Source organism: Vanessa cardui, chromosome 29 (genome assembly GCF_905220365.1).
Source record: "Vanessa cardui chromosome 29, ilVanCard2.1, whole genome shotgun sequence".
NCBI classification, from domain to species: Eukaryota; Metazoa; Arthropoda; class Insecta; order Lepidoptera; family Nymphalidae; genus Vanessa; species Vanessa cardui.
This window is the reverse complement of record NC_061151.1, coordinates 4,986,235-5,012,902: the sequence shown is the minus strand read 5'-3', so window position 1 is coordinate 5,012,902 and position 26,668 is coordinate 4,986,235. Positions and strand designations below refer to the sequence as shown.

Sequence of the window (26,668 nt, the reverse complement as noted above, 5' to 3'; positions counted from 1 at the left end):
TGGTAGCCTTGCTAGTTTATTCGTCAGACGATCTTAGTGGTGTGTTGCTCAACTCGATGTAAGATTTGTCATCTACGAAGTATTCAGATAAAATATACATACTTTTATTGTAAAGACCATTTAGTTTAATTACTAAATATTCTGTGTATTTAATATACCGCAAATAAAGTGCAAACAAGAAGCGATATTGTGTAAATTTGTGTTTAAAATATATGGTGCGGACTAAAATCGATACAAGATGAATTCTATATCAAGAACACCAAAAACTTCGCCTATAACGGACGATTACGATATATCTAACACGGTCCTCGGCCTTGGTATTAACGGAAAAGTAAGTTTCTTTAATAATATTGCTTTAAATATACATACAAGGAACTATAGCGTAAATCACCTATTGTTTACATAAATGACGTAAATGCACAAAATTAGATTTATCTGTAGGTTTCTTACTGTGACCAATGCGACAAAATTAAAACATGCGATTATTATAATATAATTGCCTCGTTTATATTTTTTTATTTTATACATTCTCTGAATGGACGTTAAAACGAGTATTATGAGCTAATAGTCGAAGCATTTTTAAATATTGACTCATTATTATGTTTAAAATCTATTATTGGAAACAATGAGTATATAAGAATATATTTAGTAGCTCCAGTACAACTTTGTAAAATTTAATTACAAACAAATTCTATTTTCAAGTGAAAAATTGTATTAAAAACTTTTTCGTGATTCATAACACCAAAGAGTCTTTACTATTTTACAATGTTTAAAAAAAGAATAATATTAGCTTATTCAAAAATGGATGTTTACTTATTCTAACTTTGCAAACATCCATTCAAACTGCAACTATCATCTTATTTAGATTAAAATATACATTATTTAGTTTTGATGTAGCAATTTATAAACCCACATATACATAATATATATAAAAATACATATTTCTTTTTTAAAACCTTTATCTTATAGCAATATTTATACTGAAACTTTAATATGTTAATGCCTGTGTGTATATTGTGTATACTTTTTATTAAAAAGTATACACAATATACACACAGGCATTCATAATATATGCACACAGAAAGCAATGTCTATCTTTGACTTAAATTATATTGATTAAGTAATAAAATAAACTTGTATACGAATAATAGATAAGTTAATAATATATTATTTCATAATACATTCTATGAGAAATAACTATAATTTACATTTAAATATTGTATTGGAAAATCAAATAGAGAAAAATAATCATGGAAAATAATCCTTGTTAAAATATTATTTAAGTATACACAGAATATTCTATATATTATATTCTATACTAGCTACCTTACTAAACTATACCTTTGATAGACTGGAATAAACATTTTGTAGAGTTTGCCCAATTGTTATACACATATATGTGACTCGAAACATTGCTTTCAAACTTGGGCACATTATATATTTATATGTAACTTACACCTGTCTTATTCAATACACAATTAGTTAAATCAATACACCTTATAGAATTCAGATGAAAATAATTAAACTTGAGCGAACCCATGAGTAGGTAACGGATGTGATATGAATGGCAATATGGAAGCCATATCAATGAACAGGCATTAAAATGTTAAACGCTTATAAATACTACATAACATTTATCTAAAGTAATATCAAACAAAAATCAGCTCTATTACTATATTTAATAAGGTGCAGATTAAAATTACTCAATAGCATCAACAATATTGTCTCAGAACTCATGACTTTCAAGGAACTCCTTAATATTTGAAAACAATCAATGAAATATTTAGTATTTAATGTCCTAACCATTTATCATCTTTAAATAACTTCTTAGAAGATTGATATGGAACAACAGTTATTTAGGGATACGACAACTATGTTGGAAATGTCCTATTTTTGCCCGTTCTAATCTCCGTAGATGTGTTGTCCGTCTATATAATTTATCTTTATGTTACATCAAGTTTAGTTCTCTGATGAACTTACATTGCTTGATGATTAAATCCAAATTTCATTACAATTTTTTTTCTTGTTATGTGTTATTTGCCTCTGTTGTTGTTAACAAGCTTAATTATAAGTATAACACCTTATTGCCTCCACTGGTGACAGTGGGCTGGTTCATTTTATGAGAAGAGTATCAGATTTGTATTTCAATGGTTTAATGCTCCTAGCATACTTGCCATCATTGGATGCAGTTCTTATTTCTATGGTAATTCTTTTTTTATTTATATTGATTTTAAAAAACCGCTTATTTTAAAAAATAAGTATTCCATATAGATTGTATGGGTTCCTAGACTAGCATATATTTTGTTTAAATATAATGTTATGTTTTTAAAGGATTACTGTTGTAACAAACAAGCCAATATATCTGTGGAGGAAAATAAGACAGTGAAATGTTCCAATGGATAGTGAACGATATCCAGTTGAAAGTATTATATCTAGAATAATAAATTATAAACATGTGCGTATAATATTATCTATGGGCGCCTTGTTGATAACGTATTTTATCTGCAATGATAAGCATTTGATATCACAACGACGGAATTAGTAAAATTGTTCCATCATTATTATAAGAATTAGTTTAAATATATGTGGATATTTTTTTTTAAATATTGTGGACCCCCGATTATCTGACAAACCTTTTGCATGGCATTGTTGGAATATCGAAATATCTGGTTTAATCATGGGCGCTCTTTGTAATATAATAACTATGAAATACAATTATTAATGAAGATCTGAAGTATAATTTGACACACACAAAAGCATAAGCGCCATGGAACTCCGGCGCTTACGACGTTGTAGGCGCGAGAAACTAGTCAATTTAAACGAGCTAGCGCTTTACGTTTTAATAGTTTGATTAGACATAATAAATATTTATCGCTGCAGCGATCTTTTGTTTTAAACCTTACTTCTTTTTACACATTTCTCACACTCTCGCGAGATCCATGAATGTGGAACCGCTCTGCGGGTTCTTGCATGGTTCTCGTCTTGTTCTCCGATTTTTGTCGGTTTTTGGCCCGCGACAAAAGAACCGAGAACGCTGTAATGAGAACCTTGTGAGTGTGTACCCAGAATAAGTTCTCGTGCGAGATTCTTGTCGAGATTCTAGCGAGAAGTTTTCATTTGAGTGTGGAGCGCCTATTAGGGTACCCTAAGATTAAAACCACCCAATACAACAACAAATACTGCCTGTAAATTCCCACTGCTGGGCTAAAGGCCTCCTCTCCCTTTGAGGAGAAGGTTTGGAACATATTCCACCAACCTGTTCCAATGCGGGTTGGTGGAATACATATGTGGCAGAATTTCTATGAAATCTGTCACATGCAGGTTTCCTCGCGATGTTTTCCTTCACCGCTGAGCACGAGATGAATTATAAAGACAAATTAAGCACATGAAACAGCGGTGCTTGCCTGGGTTTTGAACCCGCAATCATCGGTTAAGATGCACGCGTTCTAACCACTGGGCCATCTCGACTCGATGGACCCCCAATACTTTAGAACTTTTTACAAAAGAGTACCTTGTAATCTGAAAAATTATCAATTGATAAGATTCTATATGTTGTACTGTAAGCAATCAGAATCAAAACAAACAGTGGAACAGGTTGTAACCTGTTCAATCGTGCATTATCTTCAGAAGCGAAGATTGCCAAAAAAAATATTCATTAGCAATAGATATGTCGGATTACAATGGGTACCGGGAGTTTACTGTACATTTAGATACCCAGACAGTGGCAGCAGCAGGCTAGTGGCAAATGGGCTACCTAATGGAAAGTAGATATGGGGTCATTAAAAATTAATTATTCCTTATATCATCACTAAGATGTTTTGTCAATTGTGCCTGTGGTTACACGGGGTCACTCACTATTCAAACCGTAACACAACAGTTCTAAGTATTTAGCGATAACCCATAAGTGGGTGGTACCGTCGTACCGTAAGTAAATATGTCGTTAGAATAATCGAAAGATATAAGACAAAGACTTGTCAAAATATTAAATTGTTAAGAACAATTATAAATTTGAACTAAGAACAGATTCGTCGCTTTTTATCCAATCAGCGCGTCCGTTAATATCGTAATGGTAATATCAGCCAATCAAGGCTGGTAACGTGATGTTCATTATATATTTACCTAAGACAAGTCAGTCGGATTTGTGGAATAATCCTAAAACGGATGATTGTGAAAATCAATTTAGGATTCTAATTATGGTCCTAAGATTTGGACACTTTGATGATGTAGGTACCAATTTTTTCGGTTATTCCACAATAATACTTGTGAGGCTGTTTGTTTATTGGAAAGATTCATTGAACAGTTCATATCTTCATTGGGCTTGAAACTCACCCTGAATAGACTCGATAGGGAACGCGATGGTCTTGTGGGACAACTCGAAGATCTTCAGCGAAGATAACAGGTTCGAATACAGACATAACATCTCTTTGATTTCACGTGCCTATTTGTACTTATGGTCTTGAAAATATTGTGAGATAGCCTGTATGAATTTCTATCAGATATGTACGGTAGCCATACCAATCTGAGGTAGTGATCGGTTTATTAAGGCTGGCGAAGTTATAAAAACTACTATTTTTTGAAATTTTAATCATTTTTTATTAATAAATTTTCGATGAAGATATTTTATAGATAAACTATCGACTTACCCCAGCTTCGCGCGGGTGCAATACTGATACTAAATATACTACAGAATTTGTTTATTTACGACATCACATTAGAAACTTCTAAAATTATCAGTGTTTCTTTACTAAATCGTCCACATATTACATACAAAAACCGTCCTCTCGAATCACTCTTTCTATTAAAATAAACCTCATCAAAATCCGTTGCATAGTTTTAAATATTTAAGCATAGATGTGGATATAGGGACAGAGAAAGCGACTTTGTTTTATACTATGTAGTGATATTTATTATTATCAACCAAACCGCACTAGATCAGCGTGGTTAGATAACCCATCTATCTTCTCAAAGGGTTTTTAAGCTTCAATATCGAAATGGTTTACAGCTCTAGTTATGTGAAAAGTCACAAGTTCGATCCTGACGCCTTGGGCTTTTATTGAGCACACTATTACAAAATCTTTAGACCTAAATAGAGGTAGTAAAGTAAAGTAACAGCCTGTAAATTTCCCACTGCTGGGATAAGGCCTCCTCTTCCATTAAGGAGAGGGTTTGGAACATATTCAACCACGCTGTTCCAATGCGGGTTGGTAGAATGCACATGTGACAGAATTCCGATGAAGTTAGACACATGCAGGTTTCCTCACGATGTTTTCCTTCACCGCCGAGCACGAGACGAATTATAAACACAAATGAAGCACATATATATAGTGGTGCTTGCCTGGGTTTGAACCCAAAATCATCGATTAAGATGCATGCGTTCTTACCACTGGGCCATCTCAGCTCATAAATAGAGGGGTAAATAGAAATATTTATAACTCCATACAGTGGGTCATTGTTACTATTCTATAATTAAAAAAAAGTTAGAGTATGTAGAACAGCCCATATTTTACTTTATAACATATTTACATATAAAACATATGCAATTCTTCCGTAATATTGAAGTATCATACGGGTATGCAATTATTTACTATCAATGGATCATTGACCTTATATGTCTTATTAATGCGAGTTGATTCATCTCATTTCACTAAATTATCAAGACGAGTTAAATTAGCTACAATTACGGTTACTCAATCAAGATTCTTAATTTGAATATTTATTAAATGTATTTTTTAAGCAGGCACAGGGTGCATGCCACTCAACAGATATTCTACTACCAAACAGTAATACTTACATACAATAAGTGCTGTTGTTTTATGCTTTGAAGGGTGAGTTAGCCAGTGTAACCGGCACCGTCTTCGTTCTCTGACGACCTCCGTGGTCGAGTAGTGTGTACACCGGTTATCATGGGTATGGCTCTCCGAGGAGTCGATGTAGATTATCACTAGTTTTCTATGTTGTCTTGGGTCTGGGTGGTACCGTCGTTACTTCTGATTTGTACTTCAATTGTGCATTTTAATATGTCATATATCATTATAATGTGTTAAATTAGGTGGTAGGGCTTTGTGAAAACCGTCTGGGTAGGTACCACCCTAATATAAGAATAATACACGGATACAACAATACCAAGGGGTATTGTTGTGTTCCAGTTTGAAGGGTGAGCCAGCCAGTGTAACTACAGGCACAAGAAACATAACATCTTAGTTCCCATGGTTGGCGGCGCATTGGCGATGAAAGGAATGGTTAATATTTCTAACAGCGCCTTTGTCTATGAGCGATCATGACCACATAGCATCAGGTGGCTCATATACTCGTCCGCCAACTATGATAGCGTGTCGTTCATAGTTGATCGTGGTCGAAACTGATCAGGCGGATATCACCTTATGTAGTTGAACTATTAATGTCCCGTGTAATCTTGTCAGTTTTAATTTATGTTTGATCGTATCCTGTCGTATGCGGGTCGTCTTTTGAAGTTTATTTTTAAAATCTAAAGATATATGAGTAACATATCCGCTGTGGGATGATATGTTGTCTATCATCCCACAGCGGACTGTAGACTAGCTATCGCCGGCGGTGTTTCTCACGTTGATTGTAAAAAAGTAAACATTTATTATACATATAAATCGAAATATTATTTTTTTTTAACAAAAAAATAATGATTATTGCAGCCTAAGTTACTCCTTATTATATCAGTTATCTGCCAGTGAAATTCGCGTCAAAATCGGTCCAGCCGTTCCAGAGATTAGCCGGAACTAATAGACTGACAAAAATTGTAAAAAATGTTATTTTGGTATATGTACCGTGTATAAATACATATGCAGTCAGTAAGAAAGGGCTATATTAATATTACAAACAGACACTCCAAGTTTATTATATGTATAGATTTGTATATATTATTAAAAATCATAAACATAATTAAACTACACTACCCAGGCATGCACCTCAGAATTTTCATAATTTGTTTAATATGTGCTTAATTTGTGTTTATAATTCATCTCGTGCTCGGTGAAGGAAAACATCGTGAGGAAACCTGCATGTGTCTAATTTCCAAGAAATTGGTGCACCGTGGTCGAATATGCTCCAAAACCTTCTCATCTAAGGGAGAGGAGGTCTTAGCCCAACAATGGGAAATTAACAGGCTGTAAATAATTACTAAACAGTTCTAGTCTGGTATCTCAATATAGGTGGAAGTTTGTTTGTGTCACCAACCTATGTATAAATTTATTTTTATTTGCCTCATGAGCAATTTAAATAAATATCCGTATTAAGTGATTTCGCAATCGCATTTTTTAGCAATATCACTCTCCATAAAGGCATACCTTGGCACGGTTTTGCGTAAGCGATGTGACGTCATCAATTTCACAATATGACGTAGCGTTTATAGCCTCGTTCTACGTATCAGTTGCGTGTATGATGGCATTTAAACCCTTTGGACTTTTGGATAACGGTTACGTATTGATATCTGAAGGTCCAGTGATCGTATTCCGAGTTGTGATTATGACGTCATTGATTCATAAGGAGATTATCGTTGAAATATATTAGAACTAGCGATCTGTACCGGCTTTGCACGGATGGACATGTCTTTTTTAAAATTTTTGTTGCTTTTCCCCGACGAAATAATTGTAGTTCTATTTCAACTTGTTTACACAAAAAACCTTAATAAATTATATACCTTAACCTTCCTTATGCATTTGATGATATGAAGCAAACTCGAACTCCAAGAAAGGACAAGGGCTACATTTGCCTAACACATGACAACCAACACCCTAAAACACGAGAGAAGTCGGGGGTGACTACTAGTTGGGTTATACAGGGTTATTGGTAATTCGACATACACAATTTACATTTTTGACAAATTTTGAAAAAAGCTAAAATACACGATAACTCAAAATTGGTTCACTTTTGGATTATGCATATGTAACCCCCAAAATTATTACAAATAGTCACCCTTATAACCTCCTAACAGATATACATCGAATTACCATTAACCCTGTATATCCCGAACTGGTTTTTTTTCAGTTACGATTAATCTAAGGATTTTTGTAAGTATAGTCGACGTTGATTCGGTATAGAATCTCGATCGTGTCGTAACAGTTATAAGTTAGTGGAACCTGCTATTCACATCACTAGAGCTGCTGATAGAAGATGGTATTATCATTTACATATTTACCTGTTATAGATGATTACGTACGACCTTTTATCTCTAGCGCCGTTCGTGACTAATGCTGGTAATTTTCAGATACAACGTGAATAGAAAATCGATAACGCGTTAGTCACGATGACACCGAGGATAAGTCTAAATCGATAATTAATTCGTTGGAATATAAGCTTTGATAGCATTGCAATAAGTGTCACAATTGGTCGCGTACATTATGACGTTGAAAGAGAATCCAGAGTTGTTCTAGTCTGGTCATATCAAGACATTCATTATTCTATCAGTACTATTTGATTCACACAAACGATTGGATATGAGAATGGCCGTATTTTCCGTAATCGTCACGCTAACTGTACTAATATTTTAATTACAGTAGTAATACTATCTGTGGTCCATTGAAGACCAAATTATTGTACTGTATTTGATGAAATTGATATATGCAGCCAGCTACTTGGCTCGCGTTTAAGTACCCAGTAATGGGGGTTCGAGCTAGTTTCATACAAAATTTGGCTGAGTAACAGAGTTACTTCCTTATTTATTATGTAACAAGCTCAACCTGCTACATTTCCCCTGCGAAATCTATAAACTTGTAGCACAGAAACCGTCAGTTTCCATTTGAGAGGTGAATGATAAAAAGTGGCCTGTGCCCTATACTCGAACTATTTACATACAGAATTTCATCCAAATCGGTTTACTGTTATAAACGTGAACTACTTTGTAAGAGTTATTTTTTTGTTGTTTATTACTTTTTTTAAGTGTGTGTGACTAATATTTATCACGTTTTCCCTTCTCGTTACGTTAATATGTGACTGCGTATTATGTGTCGCAATGTTTGCTCGAAATGTTTGTACTAGATAATATCGCTGTCGACAAACAGTGAAAAACACAACTTATGCATAGTATACTCGCTGTGTTTATATACAAGAGAACCGTGATGGTCCAGTGGTTTGAATGAATCTCAGATCAAAGTTGTGAGTTCAAAAACGGTAGGGAGATTATTTACTTTCGTGAATGGCGATGAAGGAAATGATATTACCCGAGAAAGCCTTCATGTGACGTCACTAAAACGTATACAGGCGACGGTAGTTTGTTTTGGTTAGGCTTTTTTTTTTGGAACATTTGTCTAAAAAAAGTTATGTCAGTCCCATTTCAGACCCATTATTATTTTAAGTGTTAGATAGAATTGCAACAGCATTCTATCAGATTCTGATAAAGAATCTTATAGAATGCTGTAAACTAATCCAGTAACTTTCCAATGTTATTGTACCTTTTGTCAAACTAGTTATCCGTTTTAGCGTAGAGTTAGATCAAGGTTTGGCCTGTAATATGTCGTCTTTACATAGTATGATACAAAGTCCCCTCCCGTACTCTGTACGCTTAGATCTCTTAAACTACGCAATGGATTTTAATCTTTTGATCCCGCTGAGTTTTTTTCGCCGGTTCTTCTCAGGTCTGGGGTGTTAAATTCCGAACCGGTGGTAGGTAGTGTAATCACTTCTACTTTGAGTAAAGATTTTTGACTTTGACTTTGAATCTGGTTATCATCAATGAACAGAATGATTCAAGAGGAATGTTTGAATGCTACATATTATAGTTGAGATAGGCAGAGTTATTGAACTCTTATTATATAGAAACTAAATTGTAACGTTAATATATAGTCCTATCTGGTTCCTGTGTGAAATCGTGACGATTTTAAGCAATACACTTTAAAGAACGGCTCAGCGATTCCTCAGGCGGTATTCCAACAGCAGTCATCGTCAAATTTAAGCCAATGTACACATATTTCCAATGACATATACACCTAAATGTTTCTCAAGAATCACCAATATTTTTAAAAATCGAATTTTGAATTTATCATTTACAGACAGACGTGGAGAAGATCTGTTTTTAATATGTAGTGATATATTTACAAATAATTTGTACATTTTTGGGCATTCAATGTATTCAGTGTTTGAAAATGTAGTAACTATCATTTCTAGATAACGTTATCTATACTAATATTATAGATTTGAGAGATACTTAGTGGCAGGGCTTTGTACCACCCACTCATCAGTTATTCTTCCGCCAAGTACTCAGTATTGTTGTGTTCCGGTTTGAAGGGTGAGTGAGCCAGTGTAACTACAGGCACAAGGGACATGACATCTTAGTTCCCAGGATTGGTGGCACATTGACGATGTAAAGAATAGTCAATATTTCTTACAGCGTCAACGCCTATGGATGATGGTGACCACATAGAATTAGGTGGCCCATATGCTCGTCCGCCAACCTATACCACAACAAAAAGCTGCCTGTCTCTGTGTCAAGGTCATTTGATGAATTTTAGTATGAAGCTTGAACTCTAAGAAAGACCATCCCAGCATCTGACGATAAACCCCAAAGCCATAATGACTTGTTGTAAATGTTAAATGAGTTTGACTCACCCAATGAAATTCTGAATTACACGATAAGATCGGACATTAAGATAAAAATCAATGCTATATCATTCCTTTTTCAATAGATAGATAGATAGATAAATCATTATGGAACTCAATTATAAGTATAAAGATAAATAGATTGTAATGAGGATTCTGACTTGGAACCTTAAATTGAAATAATATGATATGGTGTCGGAACAGCGTGATAGAGTAAGGTCCAAAACTTCTCCTCAAAAGGGAGAGGACAAGTTTTAAACCATTTTGTGGTACCAGCTTTTGTTGGCGGTTTTTCCGAACTGATACGTTTGGGAAACCTTCGTGAAAGGAGCCTTTTATTAAGAACGAAACTGACCACTCTTCCGGTGTTGCACATATCGCATCTACTATTGAGTTTCATGTTAGTTCTTCTCGATATAATCTACTATCAAAACAAGTGGTAGCTTTATATTTTATTGAACACCTGTAACACGAATCCATTGACATTGCTTTTTATGAGCCTACTCAACTCAAATTCAATTTACTTTATTCAACGTAGAAGCATTTACTTATTGATGGTGAAATTAAACATTACCACGGGTTCGGAAAAAGGAACACCCTGACCTGAGAAGAACCGGCGAAAGAGACTCAGCAGGTCAATTTTTTGCCAAATTAATTACATAAATATTGTATATTATAGAATATATATTAAGAAGCAATACGTTAATAAGGAATACTTTGATTTTGATAAAGTTATAAATTTTAAAGTAGTATTTTTGCAGCTGATCCTTATTTTTTTTTTTTTTTAAATATTTAGATTCATCTAACAATGGTGCTTTGATCTTTAACCTTCAGTCAAACTAAGAAAAGAACCAGTGTAACACGTTTGTTAGTCAAATTTATTTTTAAAACGTACGCGGAATATCAGCATCTATATATAAACATACAAGGTCGAATATTGTATACAAATAGTTGCGGGAATACTCGTACGAAATAGCATTTTTTACGAGAAAATCTTAGTCACGAGCTAATGAAATTAGTTTAAGAAATATTACTAAACATTGGTTTAGAGAAACGTTGGAACACGCAAATTATTAGCCGATTCGTGGGTGTGGTGGCTAGATACATATAAATAAATAAAATAAGCATTTATTGCTGTTTTGTAATTTATAGAACATGGTTAATTAAGACTTAACTAATCAGGAATACTTTTTGGAAAATAATACGCCTGGAGCATCTTTTTCCATCATGACTGATTTAACAATAATTGTGTATTGTAAATGTCTTTATTTGAAACTAGCTATGCACGCGACCTAATACGCGTTTCAATTTAACGAAAATAATTATTGTAGCCCAAGTTACTTCTTGTTTTATCATTTATCTGCCAGTGAAAGTCCCTTCAAAATCGGTCCAGCCGTTCCAGAGATTAGCCGGAACAAACAGACAGACCGACAAAAATGGTAAAAAAAGTTATTTTGGTATACACATATGAATTGAGTCAAAAGGACTATTTTAATATTACAATCAGACACTCCAATTTTATTAATTGTATAGAAGAGAAACGAGTCTAGCTGTCTCGCTAGCGTCTGCTTTCCGAAACAGTGATTGGTTTAATATATTGACGATCCGAAAATGTTTAGTTGTAAAGTTTACTTGAATAATATACATCTGAAGACATTTATTATAGACAATCGTTTTTTCAGTCAACAGCTTGTCCTTCGACAAAGGCCGGTAAGTTTGTCGAATCACGGCACGACGTCTCCATTTTTTCTTCTACCGTTGTTACTAGTAGTATTTAGTATTCTACGTAATATTAAGGAGGCGTATGGATTTAACATGGCATTGCATTAATTAAAAATGATATTAACATTAGGTTAGGATTTCACAGGCTTAGATAATTATCGGACGGTAACGATTGGCTAAATAACAGTCAGTGTCAATAAACACAGTGGCAATAAATTCACTCTTAGGCCTCACAGACTCCCTGTCTAGGTCTGCATATCTAATCCATTCTGGACTGACACCTCTTTGGGGACACCAAGCATGGGACCATTACTTCTTTTGCCATCCGTAGAATACCACTTCGATAACATTTTTGACCATTTCTAATTTAGTCTATTAGTATGTGCCCAATATTCTAAATAAAATAGTACACTCCTGTTCCTCTGAAAATACGGTATTTCGTTGGTCTTCTGCCAGTTTTTTTCTATCCCATCTGATTGTGAGATTAAGGGTATAAAGTGCACCTGTCCTGTGTATTGACTAGTTTCCCCTTGAGTCCCTTCAGATAAGTCACCGTTTAACAAACCTATCTCCCAAATAGGAACAGCTGGGACTTTGAAACCACACATATGATATAATGGGTCAATGAAGTAATTATTTTCTGACGTCATTACACTTGAGATTGATAATTAAAAGCAACTGCAAGGTGCTGCGAATTAATTTCGCATCGACATTGCTCGGTAATCTTAATCACCTTGGCATAAAGTGGGGCTTTCCCCAGCAAATGTCTACGTAAGTGTTATAAATCTTTGAATGCGCTATTTTTAATTTTAATTGAATTAGGACGTCATCCATGTCTGGCTGTGTAAGTACCATTCATGACGTATTCTAATACAAACCAGCAATGTATCGTTGGTATTGTTGTGTTTCAGTTTTAATTATGAATGAGATGGTACACGGGACGTAAAATAGTTCCCGAGTTTAGTTGCTTGTTAAAATTCCCTGTAATGCCAATGTCTATACCGATTTGCCAGACTGCTTGCCTGTTTTAAATGAGAAATAATTTTGAACAATTTTGGTGCTGCATTATCGTTTAAGGCGAAAGTGCGCAAGGCTAATTTCCAATTAGTGGGTATTGCGTTAATTCCAATTAAATTATTAATGTATTGCTTATCATAAATATCCGAGCTAATTTATTGGTATTTAAAATAGTAAAATTAATTATTCTCTCACATAGAAGAGTTTGACACACACAAACACGCTTGTAAATACATAAGATTTGAATTATATTTAGATTAATTAGTACTTAGAACCTCGTGATTGTCTTTGTGTAAATGCGTCTAGGGACCATCCATTGTATAATTCTACCACTAAACAATACTTAGTATCAGTGTGGTACGCTCGCAAAGGTTAACTACAGATATAAGGAACATAACGTCTTAAATCTCAAAGTCGTTAGGCACAGTGGCAATGTAAGGAGTAGTTTATATTACCTACAGCCCTAAAGTTTATGGGTATTGGCGACTACGTCCTACCACTATCATAAAAAAAGATTCATATAGCGTCATTGTTTAATGTGATTACCAATACCCTTATATAGGCTACGGGACAATCTACGCAACTTTATAAAAAAAAAAGAAATCATCATCATACTCCTGCCTTATCCCAATTTATTGTGGTCGGAGCAGCAGCTTCTTCCATGCTTCCCTATCTGACGTCATCTTAAAAGTAACATTATTTCCAGGCTTATCATCTCTTTCGCACAATCCATCCATAGTTTCATTGGTCGTCCTCTTCCTCTATATCCATCCACAAAAAACATTATTTACAACGTATTATGATGCCTTTATTAAAATTAAACTATTTATTATTGTATAGGAAGGTACGTACTTCTGACGCGCGGTTGATTCTAGTTCAGATGTCAAGGTCGCTTGTTGTTTTGTAATAAATAAATTGTTTAATATTACTGCCCGGTAATTCGTTCGTCTGTTGTTAATAAGCGTGGTGGGCCAAGCTCTCAATTGCCTTCTCTTCTATGCTCGATTGTAAGGAGACTTTGGCAAATTGTAATTTTATTGACTGTGTTTAAAACCGATGAATAATACCGACTGTGGGTTCAAACCCAGGCAAGCACCACTGAATATTCATGTGTTTAATTGTGTTTTTAATTCATCTCGTGCTCGGCGGTGAAGGAAAATTTCATCGAAATTCTGCCACATGTGCATTCCTCCAACCCGCATTGAAACAACGTGGTGAAATATGTTTCAAATCTTCTCCTCAGAGGGAGAAGAGGCGTTAGCCGAGCTGTGAGAAATTTACAGGCTGTTGTTGTGTTTAAAAAGGGTCAGTGAACCCTGTTTTAAATTCCATAATTATGCATCGTAACTAAATATCAGAGGTTAATGTACCCTGTCCTTCAAAAGATCGGGAACCACTGCACCGATGTGCTGTATACAGGATGTTATCTGATTGACGTCAGTATAAACAAAGAATCTTTTGTCGTTATGTGCGTTCTCTTATATCTCATAACGGGAAATTGATATTTGTTATGACTCATACAATATTAGTGTCTATTGACACGCTACTTCCGTTATCATTTTTATTAATAAACATGCTGTATAATTGACCATATTGTTTATTCTGAAAGTCATCTAGTTTTGGCCATAAGAATGGTCACGTTTTTTGGCGATTTTAAATATTATAAATGTGAAAGTAACTCTGTCTGTCTGTATGTCGCTCTATCACGACCAAACCGATGAACCGATTTTGATGAAATTTGTTATGAAGCAAACTTGAATTCTAAGGAAGGACATATGCTACATTTTTTGCCTAATGAGTGACAACCAACCCTTAAAAGGCGAGCGAAACAGCTGGCAATAACTAGTGTATATATGTTTACTTTATGCTACCCTGTCTGAGTAGGCAGATATTCTGCCGCCACACAGCATTACTGTTGTGTTCCGGTTTGAAGGGTAAATGAGACAATGTAACTGCAGGTATAAGGAACATTTTGGTTTCCAAGGTCGGGTGCGCGTTGGCAATATGAGGAAGGATTAACATTTCTGATAGATTGTGTCCATGAGCAGTGGAGAGTACTTACCATCAGGTGGCCCATTTGTTAGTCCACTTTCCTATATCATAAATAAAAATAGTTTTTGTAATTATAATGAATCGCGTTGAGCCGAGATGGCCCAGTGGTTAGAACGTGTTCATTTTAAACGATAATTACGGGTTCCACCTTAGGCAAGCGCCACTGTATTCTCATTTCCTCGATTTGTGTTTATAATTTATTTCGTGCTCGGCGGTTCGTGTGTCTAATTTCAACGAAATTCTGACACACGTGAATCCACTAAATCGCATTGATGCAGCGTGGTGGAATATGCTCCAAACCGTCTCCTCAAAGGAAGGAGAGGAGCCTTAGGATATTTATAAGCTATTGTTGTTGTCTTGCATTGAACCAGTATGATCCAGTTATCAGTTCTCGATCAAACTTCCTTGATAACTTATTTAAAATATATTGTTCACAGGTTGTAGAATGTCAGGAGAAGAGGACCGGTATAAAACGAGCGCTGAAAGTGCTTCACGACAGCGCTAAAGCAAGACGAGAAGTTGAACTACATTGGCGTGCAAGCGGCTGCATTCATATAGTCGAGGTATTTAATTAAACATTCAACAATCATTAAATCCAAACTCTCTCACGCTAAATTGCATGGATGTTACTGAAACGCTAAAAGGAAAGAAAGATTTTTATGTATGTTTTTCAATGTTAAAGTTGTATTATATACACCCTGACGGAACCCAATACAAGTTGGTAGCTAAATTACGGGTTGCTAGTAATGTATACAATCTATATTAATATTGTAAAAGTAACTCTGTCTGTCTGGCCCTTTTACACGACCAAAGCAATAAAGCGAATTCGATGATATTTGGCAATGAAGCTTGGAAGTGAGTCGAGATGGCCCACTTAACCGATGATTGCGAGTTCAGACCCAGACAAGCACCGCTGATTCATTTGCTTAATTTGTCTTTATAATTCATCTCGTGCTCAGCGGTGAAGGAAAACATCATGAGGAAACCTGCGTGTGACAAATTTCATAGAAATTGTGCCACATGTGTATTCCACCAACCCGCATTTGAACAGCGTGGTGGAATATGTTCCAAACCATCTCCTCAAAGGGAGAGGAGGCCTTTAGTCCGGCAGTGGGAATTTACGGGTTGTTGTTGTTATCAAAATATGTCTGTCAGTGCCGTATATTCTGAAGCAGATTATCGCTCATACTGAGCACACGAAAATAGATCTTAGATGACGAACCTTTTCTTACCCCCACTGTACAAAGTTTTCATTCTTCGTCGACTAATGGATCGATATTTGATCTTCGTTCTCCAAGAGAAAACAATACAAATTCCCATACAAAAATGCCATTTGTCAATAGACAATCATGTCGTTTATGATTCCATTCTAAGCGGTTGTAATCGTTTCCTTATCTAGCACGGTAATGTGTGTTTATGAAAAGAAATGCCTTTGGATGTAAGTTGATCGATATCTGTAAAATGTACAGTAGCTACAAATAAATATGACTTGATAGATTTGTATTTATGATTAAGTAAATGTAATGTAATGTATATGTAAGTGCCGATATTGATGCACGAGATTCTTGCAAAGTCGATGGATGTGTTTGCAGGGGTTCCGTATAAAATCCAATCTATTATATATTTGATTCCTTTTTTATTCGCTGGAAAAACGTTTAAACGTGTGTAAGTGGGGCAGGGAGGTGGCATGAGGGATACAACGATGCCTTGGACGCCGATTGCTCCCCGGTACCCCGGAATTAAATCAATAATTTTCATCTCTAATTATTGATTATGTTTAATTTATATTTTTAACATATAGTATGCAATGTGAGTCTACCTGTAAATAGGAGAGTATAAGCCAAGAAAATTTTGAATTGTACTTTTTTTAAGTGTTACCATATCTACTGTTGGTTGTCTTAGTAACAGCCTGTACATTTCCCACTGCTGAGATAAAGCCTCCTCTTCCATTACTGAGAGGGCTTGGAACATATTCCACCACGCTGTTCCAATGCGGGTTGGTGGAATGCACATGTGGCAGAATTTCGATGAAATTAGACACATGCAGGTTTCCTCACGATGTTTTCCTTCACCGCCGAGTACGAGATGAATTATAAAGACGAATTAAGCACATGATTCAGAGGTGCTTGCCTGGGTTTGAACCCGCAATCATCGCTTAAGATGCGCACGTTCTAACCACTGGGCCATCTCGATTCATTGGTTGTCTTACTGAAAAACTAAGTGATGCTGTCATGTGTTAGAAAGCGCAATCGTAGGTTTAAATCAATCCAAATTATAATTTCTTCCGCCTACAAGACTCTCTGCGTTCCCAGGCATAGAATATTCTCAGATTTCCCAATTGAAAAACGAATTAAACCTGTTTACGTAAAATTGATTTATCCCTATTTGTAATTCACCTTTGACCTTCCGAAAAGATCAGGTTATTTTTAATAATCCAATTTTATCGATAGCGTGAAAAGGGATCAAATAACCATTATGTAATGTCCTCGTAATGTTACGGTATCTTTCAGGGTTTATATAACAAAATTATGTAATAAAACTAACTGTGCTCGTGACTTCGGGCTCAAGTTATCGATATAGCCTAAGTTAATCCTTATTAAATCAGCTTTCTGCTTGTGAAATTCTCGTTGAAATCGCTTCAGCTGTTCTAGAGATTATCCGGAACAAAGAGACAGACAAACAAAATTGTAAATAATAATATTTTGGTGTATGTACCGTGTCTACATATGCATTTAGTAAAAAATGGTTATTTTAATATTACAAACAGATAGTCCAATTATATTAGATATATGTACATATCTCAAGGTTTATATAACACAATTATTATATTTAAAAAAAACTTTTGTTATGGCTGTCTATCAACGTCCAACAACAGCCTGTAAATTCCCACTGCTGAGCTAAAGGCATCCTCTCTCTTTGAGAACACAAATTAAGCACTTATATATAGAGGTGCTTGCCTGGGTTTGAACTCGAAATCATCGGTTACAATGCACGCGTTCTAACCACTGGGCCGTCTCGGCTCGAACCAAGAAAGCCGATAGGTATTTGGAACTTGGGTTTATTAATGACCAAAGCATTCCTTAATAAGGGATTTTCCGAAATTTCCAAATTAAGGGCGTAATCTGATATGACTTTTATCGGACGTAACGACCTCGCGACGACTTGCTCACGAGCCGTATTATATATCCTCACGATATTACGATTGATGATCTCTTTCGGCATATTTTATTATTAATGCCGTAATTTATCATACGATCGTATTTCTACACGCCCACGCGTTGGAATCATAAATTATGTCTTGCGTGAAAGTGACTGGGCCGATTCTGCAAATGTCACTTTATTGCATTTATATTATAATCGAAAAGTTATCGTTTTTATATTATACTACGATGGAATTTCAATCGATGTTAGATCGGAATATAATAGATAAAATCGAAAATGCTATATCGTGTGTAAATTATAGATGTGTGGCGAATAAAACGCCTGATATATAGTTTTATATTTGATTTATTAGCATAAGAATTAACAACATTAAATGCTTAAATATATATATACAAATATGAACTAAAACTAGTTACTGTATAAATGTTGACCGCGTGGAATGGTGGCAAGAATGCTAGCAGCATTTCCCCGTTGAATCGCAATTCCGATCCTCTGGGCAAAAAAGGAAACCAGCCCTCTTGTCACCAGTGGAGGCAATGAGGCGAGGTGTTATACTGTACATGTAAACGCCTGATACATGTAGATGATGTCAAAACTGTATTGGACCAGCGTGGTGATGAGTAGCATTGACTCCAATGGTGAGATTCCAGTACGACCATAACAGGCGATTACTCAATTTTTTATGATATAGGTAAACGCATGTGCCACCTGATGGTAAGTGGTCACAACGCACAACTGCCCACAGGCAATGGAGCCATAAGAAATTGAAACCATTCCTTATATCTCCAATGCGTCACCAATCTCGGGAACTAAGATGTTATGTCCTCTGTGCTCACCTTTCAACACAACAATACTGAAGTACTGTTTGGCGGCTATCTAATTATTCAGGTACCAAAGGGGCTTGCACAAAGCCCTACCAATTAAAGTTTTTTTTTGTAGCTTTTATTTTGTGCCGAGTCGAGATGGCCCAGTGGTTAGAGAGTCGAGATGGCCCAGTGGTTAGAACGCGTGCATCTTAACCGATGATTGCGGATTCAAACCCAGGCAAGCACCGCTGATTCATGTGCTTAATTTGTCTTTATAATTCATCTCGTGCTCAGCGGTGAAGGAAAACACCGTGAGGAAACCTGCATGTGACAAATTTCAAAGAAGTTCTGCCACATGTGTATTCCACCAACCCGCACTGGAACAGCGTGTTGGAATATGTTCCAAAACTTCTCCTCAAATGGAGAGGATTTTACAGGCTGTCATTGTATTGTTGTTATTTGTGCCAAAGAGGCACAGATATTAAAGTTCTTCTTCCCGAGCTTCATTACTGAAGGTCGTCTCGTTCTGAAATGCTTTCACTGATGTGTCGATACATTCGCTGGTATCTCAACTGTCTAAGAAAGGGTTAAAAAAAAATTAAAGTTTCCTTGCAGGTTGTGACGTTGACAAAAAATATCGAAGACAAATGAAATAGGTCTAAATTTTTGTTCATAGATAATAGACGTCTACGATAACACATACGGTGGCAAGCGCTGCCTTCTCGTCGTGATGGAGTGCATGGACGGTGGCGAGCTGTTCCAGAGGATACAGGATAACAGAGAAGGCGCGTTTACGGAGAGGCAAGCAGCAGAGGTACGAATTGACCAGCTCTATATAATACTAGCGGGCCGTCTCGGCTTCAAACGGGTTGATACAAGTTTTTAGTTTTAAGATTTTGAAATCTGAAAAAACACTGGCAGTTTTTTATGAACAAGGGTGAAATGATAACGTCAGATAAGGAAGTATGGACCCCAAGTAAATTGGGATAAGGGTGGGAGGATGCTAATAATGTTAACTACTATAATTTCAATAGATATTTATTTATACTAACTATTTATGTATTTAAGTGTTATAGTTTTGATATGAATAAAAATAAAGTTTCGTCGATACATATATTCTCAAATCCACAGTGATTATCATGGATTAATCAAGCTCTCGATCAACGATATCGTGTCAATTTGTTTTCAATTGTTATTTGGTTTTTTTTCTTATTCTTGAAATAGAGTGTATATTTTTAAAATTTTTAACCCTTTAAAACGTGTCCTTTGTCAGATACCAAAAAAACAGCTAAATGTAATTCGAATTACAGATCATGCATTCGATATGTGTCGCGGTACGTCATCTCCACGATTCGAATATAGCACATCGGGACATCAAGCCAGAGAATCTTCTCTACACGAGCATGCAGCCGAACGCGATATTAAAGTTGACGGATTTCGGCTTCGCTAAGGAGACACTGACACCAGCTGATACACTGCAGACTCCTTGCTACACGCCCTACTATGTCGCTCCAGAGGTAAGAGCCCAGTCAGATAAGCCAGAGCTCCAAGATCCTGTTCAGATTTGAGTTGGACGGGTCATTCTCGTTGGCCGATTGTGAAGGTCTTATCAGCTGATTAGCCAGCTCTCAAAGATCCTGTTGACACTTAGGGTCATTCTCGTGGGAAGGAATTGTGAAGCTGGTCTAATTTGTTATATCATTCAAATTAAACTCATAGTTAAATATATGAGATGAGATGGCCCAGTGGTTGGAACGCGTGCATCTTCACCAATGATTGCGGATTCAAACCAGACAAGAGCGATTTAATTTTCATGTACAAAATTTTCCACTGTTGGTTTAAGGCCTCCTCTCTCTTTGAGGAGGTTTGGAACAAATTCCACCAAGCTGCTCCAATGCGGGTTGATGTTGATACACATGTGGCAGAATTTCAGTGAATTAATCAATGCGAGTTTCCTAACGATGTTTCTTTTAAACGCCGAGCTCTGAATGAATTATAAATACAAATAAAGCATATGAAAAATTAGTTTGCTTGGCTGGTTTTAACCCACTATCAGTTTAGGTGCACGCGTTCTTACAACTGCGCCATCTTGGCCCTCAGCTTGGAGAGTTATTACAGTCTTCATATTATACCATTGTGATGCAATAAGTTATAGTTATTTATTATTGTATATTGACATTATAAAAATAGAAAAAAAATAGATCCCGCTGAGTTTCTTTCGCCGGTTCTTCTCAGGTCTGAGGTATTGTATTCCGAACAGGTGGTAGATTTTTGATAGTCAACAAGAAAGTGTAAACACTGCTATTTTGAATAAAGGTTTCTGACTTTGACTATAATCTTAATTGCAGAAGCATTTGCCCAGCCTTAGGTACTTTACATAACTGTTCCTGGTCTTGTTCACAGAAAATGTTGCCAAATATCACCAATTATTCAAGATTCCCTCTCAGACTTCATTTGAATGTTAAAAATATGTAATTCCAGGTGCTGGGACCAGAGAAGTACGACAAATCGTGTGACATCTGGTCATTGGGTGTCGTCATGTACATCCTCCTGTGTGGTTTCCCCCCATTCTACTCCAACCACGGTCTGGCCATATCGCCGGGGATGAAAAAGGTACACATAAGGCTCGTCTCACATTATATCTCCCAGATGGGTTGCAGATATCACAACAACAGCAGCCTGTAAATTTTCCCACTGCTGGGCTAAGGCTTCCTCTTCCTTTGAGAAGAAAGTTTGGAACATATTCCACCACGCTGTTCCAATGCGGTTTGGTGAAATACACATGTTGTAGAATTTCTATGAAATTAGACACATGCAGGTTTCCTTGCGATGTTTTTCTTCACCCCCAACACGAGATGAATTATAAACACATGAGTATTCAGTGGCTCTTGCCTGGGCTTAAACCCGCAATCATCGGTTAAGATGCACGCGTTCTAACCACTGGGCCATCTCGGCTCTCACCATATCACAATAAAAATATGTTTTTTGTATGTTTTCAGCGTATTAGACTCGGCCAATACGACTTCCCGGAGCCGGAATGGTCGAACGTTTCACCCGAAGCCAAGAATCTGATCCGTGGTATGCTGTCCGTGGATCCGGCGAAACGTCTCACAATACACCAGGTAATATCGATAATGACGCACTCGTTGAGGTTTTGTTATGCACTTAATGCGTTTTATAATTCAATCTGTTGACCTGACCTGACATACCTGTTGACTTCCAAGCAGGATACATTAATGTAAATAATTGTATTTAATTAACATGACTTTGTATTTTTTAAATGTTAAAAAAGAGTAACTACTGAGTTTCTTGCCGGTTCTTCTCGGTAGAATCTACTTTCCGAACCGGTGCTAGCTTCACTTAATTGTTAAATGACGATTCAAAAGTGCTTATAAAAGCCTACTTGAATAAAGTTTATTTTGATGTTGATTCCGCGAAAGACATAAGTACAGCAATTTTTATTGTAGTATATGAAATTAGATAAAAATTAAAATATATGTAGATATATACTTAAATATTTTGATTTCGAGTCATAAAAGCGCATTATTAAACTATTGTATTAATATTAATTGTGAAAAGTAGTAATTTTTAGTCTGTATATCACGTGACCTAAAATACGAGCAGCCATGTTGTGACGTCAGATTGGCAAAAACTGACATTTCAAAATCATTTGGCATGTTAATAAACAAATTTTTTGGAGTTTTTAGAATATGCAGTATTATATTAATTCATTATTTTTATTCGTTTATGTAATATATCCGGCCTGGAAGTCAACGACTATTAATTCCACGCTTTTTTATCGTCTCCATAATCTTGTATTGAATAATATGCCTTTGCCAATGTATTATTCTTAGGAAGATATTGATCTTTATTTCAATTCAACAATGAACTACTTTTTAAAACATAGTACAACACCGTATCGATAAAAAAAGCCGAGATGTCCCAGTGGTTAGAACGCGTGCATATTAACTGATGATTGCGGGTCAAACCCAGGCAAGCACCGCTGAATATTCACGTGCTCAATTTGTGTTTATAATTCATCTCGTGCTTCGCGGTGAAGGAAAACATCGCTAGGAAACCTGCATGTGTCTAGTTTCATAGAAATTTTGCCGCACGTGAATTCCACAGCGTGGTGGAATGTAATAATGATAATAAAGAAGTTTATTCGCCAAGTACAAATTTCTTACTACTAAATAAAAATCACACATTAATCTATGCCGGTAAAAAGGTCGTAGATTCAGCTTAAAGCTGCTTTTCAGTCTGCACCTACTCACATACAAATGTTGCCAACACAAAGTGTTAACTACTTATTTTATACTTACAAAATTTAGAAGAAAAAATATATATATAGGGTGACAAAATATTGTGATAAATTTGAAGTTAGTAGTGAGAGATAAAATTTTGTGACAAAAAAAAAAAACAAAAAATATGTCTCAAACTCTCTTCAAAGAGCGAAGAGGCGACAGCCTAGCTGTGTAATATTAACAGGCTGCTGTTGTTGTTGTAAATTTGTCTCAAACTCTCTTTAAAGACCAAGGTGTGACATATTATCAGGCTGTTGTTGTTGTTGTTGTTGTCGTGTCGCTAACGTGGTCGCGTGCGGTGGCAGGTGATGGCGAGCCCGTGGGTGCGTCAGCACGCGCACGTGCCGCAGACGCCGCTGTACACGCACGCGCTGCTGCGCGACGCGGGCGACGCGTGGGCCGACGTGCAGGACGAGATGACGCGCTCGCTCGCCACCATGCGCGTCGACTACGACCAGGTACGACGTCAGAGACCGCTGGCCCACAAGGGGTTGTCCATTAATCACGTGATCTTTTTTTAGCATTTTTTAACCCCCCCTCCCCCATTGGTGATACGTAGTGAGGTTTAAGACCATCCCCCCTCCCCCTTCTCATCATCACGTGTATTTTTAGTACCTACAACGAATCTTAAAATTAGAGACAAGACATTATGACGACCTTCGTGGTCGAGTGGTACGTACACCGGTCTTCATGGGTACGCCACACTGAGGTCCCGGGTTCGATTCCCGGCGGTGTCGATGTAGATTACCAATAATTTTGTATGTTGTCTTGTGTCTGGGTGTTTGTGGTGCCGTCGTTACTTCTGATTTCCATAACACAAGTGCTTCAGCTACTTACATTGGGATCAGAGTAATGTATGTGATGTTGTCTCGTATTTATATTTAATTATAATAAAAGGTCTCCAGGGTACGCCGACATATACCCGACGCACGGACAGAGACCGCTACCCCCACAAGTAATCATAATAAAAGCGCTGCAGCGCTACATGTCACAGTCGTAATTGTATATAATATGTGGGGGGGCGCTCTAGAGCTACACGTGACAGTGATCGTTATCCTACAAATAATTATAGTATTTGAGGTGGGGGGAGAGGTAGTTATAGCTCTCCAGCGCTACATGTCACAGACATAATTGTGTATTATATATGGGGGAGGCGTTCTAGAGCTACACGTGACAGTGACCATTATCCTACAAATAAATGATTATAATATTTGAGGAGGTGGGGGGAGAGGGTGTTTTAGGCCTCCAGCTCTACATGTCACAGTCATAATTGAATATTATATATGGGGGGGGGCGCTCTAGAGCTACACTTGACAGTCATAATTGAATATTGTTTGAGAGGGGGGGGGCATTATCTCTAACGCTACACGTCACAGAGAACGTTACCCTACGTTGAGGAGTTGGGGGGGGGCTCTAGCTCTCTAGCGTTTCGTGACTGTCAGAATTAAGTTACAGATAGTACACATTATGTAGCCTAGAATACCATTTGCAAAATGAGTTCAATGACCTGTAAAACCCTAACAATTCTCTTTAACTTCAGACGGCTTTATTTACTTTTGAGCTTTTCAGACTGTAAGTACCGACTAGTATTTATGTGACAATATCCCTATAGTCTGTTCGTGTTAAGAATGCTGTGAGTTGTCATTGTTTACCGACCTGACTCCGCCCTCCCTTTGACCAATCAAATCTTTTCAAATTACAAATTCAAGTTCACATTTAATTAATTATTAACTTATGTTTATATAATTTAAATTTTGTTTATTTATATATTTATATTTAATTTATTCAAACTGTACACGTAATAATTAATGTAACCTATAGCTACAAGATGACGTTATGTCAAAATATGTACTTTTCTACATCGCGATGGCAAGATTCGCAAACGATTGTACCTATATAGTGTTAAGAATTTTGTTGATTAAACACCCCGGTGACGCTGTAGAAGCCAAAAGGGCCAATAGCAGCACACAGTTCGAAAAAAAAAATGATTAAATATGACTTTCAGTGGCAGCTACTGGTTTTACTATTAAGCAGGATCCTTAGGATCCTAGGTTTAGGTTTGTTTAAATTGTTCATTTATTTAAATTTTTATTATTATTGACTGATATTTAAAAAAATGAATACTTATATTATTATAAAAAAACAAATATAATTTATTGGAATTTTGACACAAATATGCATACACCTTATTGCTGTTAAAAAATATTTGATTGGTCAAGGGGCGGAGTAAAGCCGGTAAACAATGACAACTCACTGCATTCTTAACGCGAACAAACTATAGTAATATTACAGGATGTTGTATATTTTTCAGTCTGGTCCTAAAACGCCGGATATTATTAGGGGTATCTTTCAATGCCTTGACGCCACAAGACACATTGAATATTTCAAGAATTCAGTCAAAATCCATAATTGATTTTTTTTTTCTTTTTAAAGGTACAAATCAAAGCGCTGGAACAGAGTAATAACTCACTGCTGAATAAAAGACGAAACAAAGTAGGTGCTTGAAATATTATATAGTTGATTTAAATGACCTGATAGTGTGACCAGAATAATTAATGTTTCAAATGTCTTCTATACAAAATGTAAACAAACTTGTACTTGACACTTGCCAATATTGCCAGTAGAAATAATATTTATCGTGCTATTTTTGGAAACTGTATTTAAATGTATAAGCTTGTAACACTTGAGATTTTTTAATATGTATGATTTTTTTTTTGTTTATCTTCATTTCGGTGAAAGGTTTAGTATATATTGTTAATTTATAGTCTGTGCTTAGCTTCCTATATGTTTGAACTGTTGAATTTTAAGAGCGAATTTCATATCTTTTCATATTAAATATATATTCTATATCATAGCCAATAATGGTACTTTCACAGCCTTAAGGTAATATTGCCATTAAAAATGCGTTCTTGCAAAAAAAAAAATACAAAAATTATCGATAAGACATTTGTTTACATTTTGTATAAACTAATTTAAGAGTATGAGTTGATGATAAAACTGTTAAATAAAACAAGTTAATGTATACGTTAGTAATCTGTGCAA

General features: G+C 36.0%; 1 protein-coding gene across 1 annotated transcript; it reads left to right on the top strand.

Moving 5' to 3' along the window:
- LOC124542000 (MAP kinase-activated protein kinase 2) lies at positions 1-26,668 on the top strand. Its single transcript, XM_047119950.1, has 8 exons — positions 1-331; positions 15,792-15,917; positions 19,999-20,136; positions 20,633-20,839; positions 21,804-21,935; positions 22,322-22,444; positions 23,932-24,084; positions 26,060-26,668. The coding sequence occupies exons 1-8, from the start codon at positions 239-241 to the stop codon at positions 26,129-26,131; spliced, it is 1,044 nt and encodes a 347-aa protein (XP_046975906.1). The 5' UTR covers positions 1-238; the 3' UTR covers positions 26,132-26,668.

Excerpts from the sequence above, each read along its gene's own strand:
- LOC124542000 (XM_047119950.1), top strand. The coding sequence starts at position 239 with ATGAATTCTATATCAAGAACACCAAAAACTTCGCCTATAACGGACGAT. Across the intron at positions 15,918-19,998 it reads GCTGCATTCATATAGTCGAG|ATAATAGACGTCTACGATAA; the intron begins GTATTTAATTAA and ends TTTTGTTCATAG. Across the intron at positions 20,840-21,803 it reads CCTACTATGTCGCTCCAGAG|GTGCTGGGACCAGAGAAGTA; the intron begins GTAAGAGCCCAG and ends ATGTAATTCCAG.